Source organism: Paramisgurnus dabryanus, chromosome 6, assembly GCF_030506205.2.
Source record: "Paramisgurnus dabryanus chromosome 6, PD_genome_1.1, whole genome shotgun sequence".
NCBI classification, from domain to species: domain Eukaryota; kingdom Metazoa; phylum Chordata; class Actinopteri; order Cypriniformes; family Cobitidae; genus Paramisgurnus; species Paramisgurnus dabryanus.
Window position 1 is genome coordinate 35615036 of NC_133342.1, and position 9836 is coordinate 35624871.

The window sequence follows — 9836 nt, forward strand, 5'->3', positions numbered from 1 at the left end:
TTTCTGCCACATAAGAAAAAATATCATCTTCTGGTCAATCATAATTATGAGATAAAAATCAAACTTTAAAAAGTCATAATTTAGATTTTTTATCTCATAATTCTGACTAAAATTCATAATTTAAAAGTCATAATTTATAATTTCAACTTTTTATCTCATAATTAATTATGATTTAAAAGTCCACAAGGTGGCGCTCTTACCTAACTTAAAACACAGAAGCATCCACTAAGGCCTCTGTGTATGTTTTGATTATCGCTCTAAATCTGATCTCTAACAAAAGTCCTTAACAAAAATGCAATTATCTTTTCATTTTGGTATTTTTAAATTTGGTATTTTTTTTAAAAACCCTACCCATATTTAAGAGGTGATAAAAAGAAAACAAAATATATTTTATTTGACAGCAGAGGGTTTGTTCTTTCATTTGATATACTGTATGTTTATATATTTAATGTAGAAAAGTTCTTTAAAGTGTTCTGTCATCATTTATTTACGAAACAGATCTGGGGCACCATTGACTTCCATAATATTTGTTGTTCCTACTTTGGTCAATGTCAATGGTGCCCCAGATCTGTTTGGTTACAAACATTCTTCTAAATATCTTCATTAGTGTTCCGCAGAACAACTTGAGGGTGGGTAATGATGACAGAATTTTCATTTTTTGTTCTGTTCCTTTCACACTTATTTTGTGTTTGTCTCACAGTACAATCTGCTGAATATGGTGTGCTGCTCTTTGGTAAATAAGAACTGCACACCAGGCCAGGAAGACTGGGATAGTGAGAATAGCATATGGATTATGATGAAGACCTTAGCTGCTGAGATTTCCTCCAGTGACCCTCAGTTTCTTCTCAAGGTTTGTGTTTTTTTGCATTTGTGAGTGTGTGTTTATGTGTGTGTTATATTGTCTGATGTTATTGCATATTTTCATTGGCTTTAGGTTGCTGTCTATACTAGGCAAGAGCTGAACATTCGTATTACAGCAAACTACCTGCTTGCACTGGCTGCTCATTTGCCTGCGTCAAAGCCACACCTGAGAAGATATTTTTGCGCTGCCGTGCAACTGCCATCGGATTGGCTGGAAGTGATACGAATCTACAGCATTGTGAGTTTAAATATATTTTAGAAGGTGTTCTGGGAGTACCATAGTACAGTATGCTATTAGGTACTTTGATATAGATTATGATTAATAATTAAAACATAGTTCACAGTCTTTGTAACGTGTTTCAGCAATACATTTCTAACATTTATATTGTGTTTAGAAACAATTCTCTAAAATGACTTTACACAGATGTTTACAACGTTTGATATGGTTTGTGTTTTTCATGTACAGTGTTTTAGTAAATGTTTGCCCACCTGCCTGAAGAAAGCTCTGGCAGATAAATTTAAGCATTTCAGTGAATATCAGCTGGCCAAATACAATACACGAAAGCATCGCTGCAAACATAACAAAAAGAAAAAGAAAGGAAAGGTAAGATGATCACATTTAATAATATGGTGGGTTGAAACCTTAGCACTCCAAATTTCTGAGTCAAAATCTGTTTAATGTAAAATTAGACATACAAATGAGTCGGTGCATACTCTTTAATTCTTTCCTAAATGTTTCTCTGTATGCTTTCATGTTCTACCCCTCATCTCTCAGCAACCAACGCCTGAACAGTGGAAACAATGGGGTGATCTTGTCAAAGTCGATCCATCAATTCTTCAAAAATATGTGAGCATTGCCATGCTTGGTTTTAAATGTCTGGAAATGGCCATTAAAATGCACATCAAATCATTTTTTCTGTTATGTATATTACGATACAGTTACAGAGCGATAAACGTGTTGCGGTGGATAAAAAACAGAGCGTGTACAGTCTGAAAAACATGATCAGGCGACTTCACATCAAAGAACCTGCAGAATTTATCATGGCCATACTGGGAAAGAAGTGAGTCCTTTAAACTTACCAGACATGGGTTTTAATCAGATTTCTATTGATGCAAAATTAGTTTTATTTGGCATGTTATTGATATTTTAAGAAATTACTCTTTTACTGTATTTTACTGTAATTTGATAAAATAATTAGATTTTAGTTTTGAAGCTGCAGTCTGTAACTCTGGCGGAGTAATGTTCTGTGCGTACGTTGTGCTTCGCCCGGCGGATGAATCTGATGTGTGTGATTACAGCACCAGAGCGAATTTGATGTTATACATCCACATGACAGAAGTACATACTAATACATCTGAAAACGACCGACCTAAACCCATATTAGTTACCGTATTTTCCGGACTATAAGTCTCACTGGACTATAAGTCGCTATAAGGACTATGTAATCAGATTCAATGGATTGTGCTAAGCTATGCTAAAAGTGCTAACGCCAGACCTGTTAGTCAGTATGAATTTATTTTGACATCTTGTTTCAAACAGTGAATTAACCCCAAAAGTGTGCTTCTGGGTCAGCATTTAAGCGCATTTAAAAATCTGACTTTTCCATGTTTAAGTGTTATAATTGGGTCCCCAGTGCATTTATCAACCTAGAAAATGTGAAAAAGATCAACCCAGTAACTTAGTTTGGGTAAACCATTCCCTGCAAGCATGTGAAAAATGAGATAATTGGAATTTGGCTCCCCTTGTGATGTCATAAGGGGATAATACCGCCCCTTAATCTGCACTATCCAACCACGGCACTGCCATTACCTGCAGAGATCAGCTCATTTGCATGTTAAAGAACACACCCAAAAACGGCACAGTTTTGCTCACACCTACAAAGTGTCAATTTTAACATGATATTATAAATTATCTGTGGGGTATTTTGAGCTAAAACTTCACGTACGTACTCTGACTTATTTGACTTCTTAAAAAAGTCTTGTGAAATGTCCCCTTTAAAGAAAGATGGAGATGGTTACCTAAGCAAATTATTGAATATACACCAACGGCTCTGGTTTTCCCCTGCAGGTACCCAAGTGATACGAAGAGTTTTTCTGTCAGTGGTCTCAGCGGGGTCTGGGACAGAGAAAGAGCTGGAAAGCCGATGAAACTCAAGCAGCCGGACACGTGGGAGCGCAAACTGAGTCAAGAAGGGAACAAAGCTTCTACATGGGAGAAACTTATAGGTGCGAATATGTGACAAGCACACATAATCACAGACACATTAAATGACTTCTTTATATCCACAGGCACCAATTTTTGCCATTCTGCCTTTTTACTCTATACTTAAATGTCAAAACATATTTTCCTCATCTGCTCGTAATATTTAAGTATATTGTTTGGTGTGATTGTAGACAACAGATCTCTTCCTTTCATGGCAATGCTGAGGAACCTGAGGAATATGATCACTGTTGGCATCAGTGCAAAACATCACAGTAAGATCATCAACAGGCTCTCCTCAAAGGTATGCGCTTCTGTATTAAAGCTATTACTTAATAAAATGCACAGATATGACAACTGTTTGATTATCGGTTCATTTACCGATTTGAATTGATGTCACAGGAAGCTGTAATCCAAAGCCGGCAGTTTCCCTTCCGATTCCTCTCTGCTTATAAAGTCATTCTGGAGCTCAGTAAATTCGGTAAGACTGATTTGACCAAAACAAACAAGATTTGCTGTAATTACTATATATACAGTACTGTGCAAAAGTCTTAGGCCACCATCACCAGCTTTGTTGTTTAAGCAAAGTTTTAATGTTCATCAATATTTATTTTTCTCTCATTTTATTAAGATACAAACAGAAAATACAGGAAATATGTACACACAATTACAAACAAAACAATTTTCAGAACTAAATGTCTTCTTCAGGCATCAGTCAGTATTTAGTGTGACCTCTCTTGGCACGAAACGCATCTTGAGCTTTTTTGAGGAGACTGAAGTGCTGAAGTCATTCGTTTAGAATTAGAAATTAGGATTTCATTTCATTTAGGTTTAAGAGATCCTGCAGCTGCCTGCTATTGCTCAAGTGGAAGGGGAGTTTACCCCAAATACTTCAGCTTATACTTTTGTACAGTTTTTGATACTATATACACATTTCCTGTATTTTCTGGTTGTATTCTAATAAAGATACTGAGAAACAATTATATATGATTACTATACAATTGCAAAAACAACAAATCTAATGGTAGCATGGTGGCCTAAGACTATTGAACAGTACTGTATGTATAATATGCATTTACTTGTATATTTATATAATATGTATTTATGTGTGTATGTGTATATATGTGCTATGGTTACAAATGAACTCGTGCCACGTTTGCAAAGGGACAGAGAGTTTCCGGTAAATGAATTTTGCAACCCTAATAATGACTGGTTTTGTGTGTGGGTCACATATATATTATATATTCATGAGGTTATATTATTATATTATATATTCATGAAGTTTAAGAGAAATGTTTCTCCTCTTTTAAGCTGGCGGACCTGCGAAAAAGGTACCCAACTCCCCTCAGATTCTACAAGATATTCTGAAGAAACTGCCAAAAAGCAAACGCTATAGTGGCCACAATTGGGACACAACAGGACGCAAGCAACTGAGAGCCACAATGCGCGTGCCTTACGTCTACCGCTTATTCATCGCTAAACGCAATCTTCTGAGAAAGGCAAAGTATGTAGAGCTGAATATGTAGTTTGTATGAAAGACAAATGTATGTTTTACACTTGCAACTACATGAAAGGAAGATGATTAAAGGTGCAATGTGGGACTTTTGGAAGGATCTCTTGACAGAAATGCAATATACAGTGGGGAAAATAAGTATTTGACACATCAGCATTTTTATCAGTAAGGGGATTTCTAAGTGGGGGGGGGCTATTAACACAAAATTTCCACCAAGCCAAATATTGAATTCATACAAAAAAATCCGAACATTTAAGTATACAAGTTGAGTCATAATAAATAAAGTGAAATGTATATAACTATATATAATTATATATTCAGTGGTCTATAAAGACCTTACATAATGAACTGTATTGTTTTTATTACCTTAGAATGAACAGTTTTATCTCCATACACCGCGGGTCCCCTTACATTGATGTGGCCGTCATGTTTCTACAGTAGCCCTAAATGGACAAACTGCTCTATAGAGCACATTTTGTCACTACGTTGTCTCAAATGATGGCTGATGTTTGTCATGTGGCAGCTGCCATAGCTTCTCTTTGCGTTTCAAAATTGAGGTTGGTTGCAATTCGCTATCTCACCATGAGATCAGGCTAAAACCAACATTACACCTTTAAATCTTTTCAAAATGAAATTAATTAATTATTTTATGTAAACATTAAAAGGGCACCTATTATGCAAAATCAACTTTTACAAGGTGTTTGGACATAAATGTGTGTTGGCAGTGTTGTGAACACAACCACCCAAAAAATTTGCAATCCCCATTCCACCCCATTACATCTTGTTAATGTGACATCACACTGATAAAGCCCCACCCACGGCCACTGTTTGTTAGCACGTTGTAGCACTAATGCGGCTAAAGATCCTATTCCCACCCAAACAGGGGAATTTTGGACATGCTTTAATAAATGTTCTGTGTGGTTTTACATCATAATCTAGGCACACCTGAGACTTGTATTACATCTTGTAAAAATAAGCTTAATATGTGTCCTTTTATGTATCACACTTGCATTAACATGTATTAATTTAAATGTAACTGCTTAGTGAAAGGCTGTATACTCAGAAGATTTTGGACCAGTACTGTTCAGCCTTGGAGAAAGCTTTACAGATCTCCTGCACGTACAATATTCCTCCTCTGCCCGGGCACACTCTTGTCATCTGTAATGGTAGGATATCTTCTTGTGCCCGAACTAATACGGAGGTCTCTCACGACTTCTGCATCCCACCAGAGGACACCAATACCATTGACGACACACAACTCTCAGCTTCGGTCAGACATAAACATTGTTTGATTTATCAGCTGTCTAAAACAGTTTCGTCTTGTTTTTGTATTAATTTAATTGTGTGTGTGGTTTTGTTATAAAATCATATTACTTCTACTTGTGCAGAACCAGGAGGCGGCTTTACTCTTGTCTATGATGATAAACCACTGCAGTGAACACGCACAAGTTATGCTCTACTTCCATGATCTCTATGAGGTCAAATTCAAGTCTGACAACTTGCTGGATAATGTGAGACAAGCAATGAAACAAGTTGCGGTGAGTGTGCTTTGATTGGCTGGTTGTGTTATAGCTTGAAGTTAAAAAAGTGAAAAAGCAAAAAAGTTATTTTGCCGCAATATAAGTGTGGTGCCTGCTTTTTAGTACTGGTGGTTACCGATCTTAACCACTGATCTATAAAAAAGTGTTGAAATCAACTTCAGTCTGAAATAGATCAGTGATCGTAGCGCTGTTTATTTTTGTTGTTGAAGATGAATGACGTGTCACATGTATTTACATTTTCACAGGAAATAGATGATTCTGAAGAAAAACCTGAACACGTTTCATACACTAAGTTCTTCTCAAAGCTAACTGCAGAAAGGACAAAGGTGTGACCTCTTTGCATTTGTGGTTAATCCAGGATGTGTTAAAATCATTTAATGCGTGCGCCAAAAAACATATCTGATAAAACCTCTCCCATAACAGGTGGATCGTATAATTGTGATCGAAAATTTCTGGATAGACTCCTCTTTGATGGTGGATATCGATCACTATCGGCAAGATCTCGGAAGTGATGCTGTCGTGATAAAAGTACTGCTTGGACAAAAGTAGGTTTTGCTGATTGTGTCTAGCTCATGCATCTAAAATGTTACCGGCAGAAATATAAATACAAACGAAAATAGATACTTCTCATATTTTGTGTTGTTTCTTTTTAACAGGACTCCAGAAACTGAAGATGTACAGGACTCCAATAGTGTAGTGCTTTATGGGTTTAGCGAGCAGATCCTAAAGTAAGATCTTCACCTGTATTCTTGGCACACTTAAGCCACTGAAAATAATTTTTCACAAAAGTTGTTTTAGTAAAAACGGATTGTGCTATTAACATATCTGTTCTTTGTTCGTAGGTTTATAACCGAGAGAGGCTCCTCAAGACTTCTGCAGCATGTGGAAAACATGGACCGAGTGCATAACATCCCCCCTCCACAGGGGCAAAAATCTGACCCCGAAAGAGATGCTTGTCTTGTCTCTCTGCCAGCCACACCAAAGCTCAGGTAGGGCCATTCAAATTACCTGTACATCACTAGGTTTAAACAGAGCGTGCAGAAACACAGTAATGTATAAATAGTGCAAAAAATTATGAAGTGCACCTTAACCCTCAAACGCTCCTCGTTTTCTGTTTACACTTCTGGCCCTTGGGGTCTAAATGACTCCAAAATTGAAAGCATAATTGTAAGAAAAATATACATTTTCAATAATACAAATAATATATCTTTTTTTTTTTACTTCTCATCTATACATTAAAGCTGTGTTTTGAGAGATTTGAAGTACTTTTGTACCTGTTTACCACTAATATCCTCAACTACACCATTAGCTTGGCTTAAAAATTTCATATTTTTATAAAAATTCACATAAATTATGATCTAAATTTGATTTAAATCGTTTTTAGATATTGATATAGGTGTGAGGTGTTGAATTCAGGCATCGGTTTTTAGAAAAAAACATAAAAGAATTACAGTTTAGGAAATAAATCATTTAGACCGGCAGATTCCCATAGAGACCCATTCATTTTCCTGGATATGGACAGCTGCTCAAATCATTACTTTTGTGATACATTTTGTAAATTTATGTTTATATAAACATTAGAAAGGATATTAAAAATAAATCTTATTTCAAATAGTCATTTTTTATAGTTTTTGATGCATTTTGAAATGTCTGTTATTACAAAATGCCATAGAAATTTGACTGAGTGTAAGTGTGTGCGCATGTGTGTATGTGTGTGTGTGTGTGTGCGTGTGTTTGTGATGGGTGGCCATTCGTGCCAGTTCTGCCGGACACGTCGCGAACATGTTTTCGGGTTCGTTCTCCGGAAGTCGCGTTGGTCGACCGCATACGTCATCAAGGTTTAATATTTCGGGTTTAATTTCAGAAAAGCAACCGTTACATTTCAAGGTAAGAATGAAACTACAATGATTGTATGTCTTAAAAGAAATAAATCTTAATTTTCTTATGTATTTTAACTGAAATGTGATGACGTATGCGGTCGAGCAACGCGACTTCCGGAGAACGAACCCGAAAACATGTTCGGTACGTGTCCGGCGGAACTGGCACGAATGGCCACCCTAGTTTGTGAGTGTACATTTGTGCGTGCTTTAGGTCACACCCCTTTATGTTATTTTTTGCATTTGTGACTGATTTTAATTGCCAAATTCCACACATATGCTCTCTGTGGCAGTCATACCTGTGTGTATTTGTGTGTGTTTGTGTGAGCATGTGTTTTTTGCATTGCATTTGTGCACAAGTACCAGGCCTTCATTTCTGTGTCAAAATTTTCAGATTTATGGTGGACCCCAAGGGACAGATTGATAAAAAAATTTTTTTACATACGTTTAGAACAACCGAATCAAGCCCAGTTTTTTTGTGTATGTAAAGATAGATAATTTAGGAAAAGTCACAAAGTTATACAACTCTGAGATGGAGTGAACCTTTTTTTTAACCAATGAAATGTCGTTTGGGGTCATATAGATTATTCGAATTTCATAAAAAAAATCCTGATCATTTGTTCAATCAAGAAGAATTTAAGTTTTTTTAGAAAACATTCTAGGATTTTTCTCCATATAGTGGAATTTCTTGGATAGTTTAAAATTGCAGTTTTAATGCAGCTTTAAAGGGCTCTAAATGATCTCAACTGTGGCATAAGGGTCTTATCTAGCAAAACAATTGTAATTTTCACCAATAAGTACTTTTTAAAGAGCACCAATTATCCAAATCCCAAAGTAAACGATGAAGCGAGTTATCGTCTCCAACGTAAATCTCTTTTCTTGGACTACAACAAACACACGGATTATAGGCACAGTTTACTTCCTGGGATTGGTGATGTAGTAAAGACCGACATTATCATAATTCCTCCCACTTCGGACTCAGCCTGTAAGTTAACTCCTGTTAGCAACCAATCTTTCAAACATGGTAAGGAGCGCCACATTTCCGACTGACGTCAGAGGTATTCAGGCCAATCACAATGTACAGATTAGCTGGCCAATCAGAGACACAGAGCTTTTTAAATCTGTGCGTTTCAGAAAGAGAGTGAAATCTGGAGCTACAAAAATTTACGGTATGTGAAAAATAATGTTTTTTTAACCATAAACTATGCAAACACATTGTATTATACCAAATACACAAAATAACCTTGTTTTTTTAGCAATGAAATAGGTGCTCTTTAACCACAACTTCTTGTCTTGCACTAGCCTTGTGATGCGCCAGCGTAGGGCTGAAAAAGAAATCGCATGTGTAACAGTATATTGGATCCGTACTTTGTTCTTAAAGGGGAAGTTACCTAATTTTGCTCCTGTCTGTCACTTATGTTAATCAAACTCAATAAGATATAAGAGTAGCTTATGTGTAACTTTTATTCAATTCTAAATTTTCATACTTTTTCCATTTCGCTCCACTCTTTGTCTGTTCATAGGTGGAGAGGCGTGCGGGTGTTTATCTCGTCTACATTTAGGGACATGCATGCCGAGAGGGACGTTCTTGTGCGTAGCGTGTTTCCGGAGCTCAGGAGGCGTGCGGCTCCACACTGCCTCTACCTGCAGGAAGTGGAGCTGCGCTGGGGAGTTACAGAGGAGGAGTCCAGCCGCACCGTTGAGCTCTGTCTCTCTGAGGTCTGCCGGAGCCAGCTGCTGCTTGGAATTCTGGGAGAGAGATATGGCCTAGTGCCACCCCGCCCTAACCTTCCTGAACTTCCTCAGTACAACTGGGTAAGACTGGAGTTTATTCATTAATCTGA

General features: G+C 36.9%; 1 protein-coding gene across 2 annotated transcripts in view; it reads left to right on the forward strand.

Annotated features, from left to right (window-relative positions):
• The window catches only part of tep1 (telomerase-associated protein 1), a 48832-nt gene that overhangs the window by 2309 nt on the left and 36687 nt on the right, over positions 1 to 9836 (forward strand). For both annotated transcript variants that reach the window (XM_065276982.2, XM_065276981.2), the window contains exons 4-19: positions 701 to 850; positions 935 to 1099; positions 1328 to 1465; positions 1637 to 1708; positions 1801 to 1922; positions 2930 to 3087; positions 3256 to 3365; positions 3464 to 3542; positions 4373 to 4565; positions 5619 to 5844; positions 5963 to 6112; positions 6361 to 6441; positions 6539 to 6660; positions 6772 to 6843; positions 6958 to 7104; positions 9516 to 9807. In XM_065276982.2, the coding sequence (XP_065133054.1) occupies positions 701 to 850; positions 935 to 1099; positions 1328 to 1465; positions 1637 to 1708; positions 1801 to 1922; positions 2930 to 3087; positions 3256 to 3365; positions 3464 to 3542; positions 4373 to 4565; positions 5619 to 5844; positions 5963 to 6112; positions 6361 to 6441; positions 6539 to 6660; positions 6772 to 6843; positions 6958 to 7104; positions 9516 to 9807 (2277 nt within the window). The remainder of the gene's footprint in view (positions 1 to 700; positions 851 to 934; positions 1100 to 1327; positions 1466 to 1636; positions 1709 to 1800; positions 1923 to 2929; positions 3088 to 3255; positions 3366 to 3463; positions 3543 to 4372; positions 4566 to 5618; positions 5845 to 5962; positions 6113 to 6360; positions 6442 to 6538; positions 6661 to 6771; positions 6844 to 6957; positions 7105 to 9515; positions 9808 to 9836) is intronic.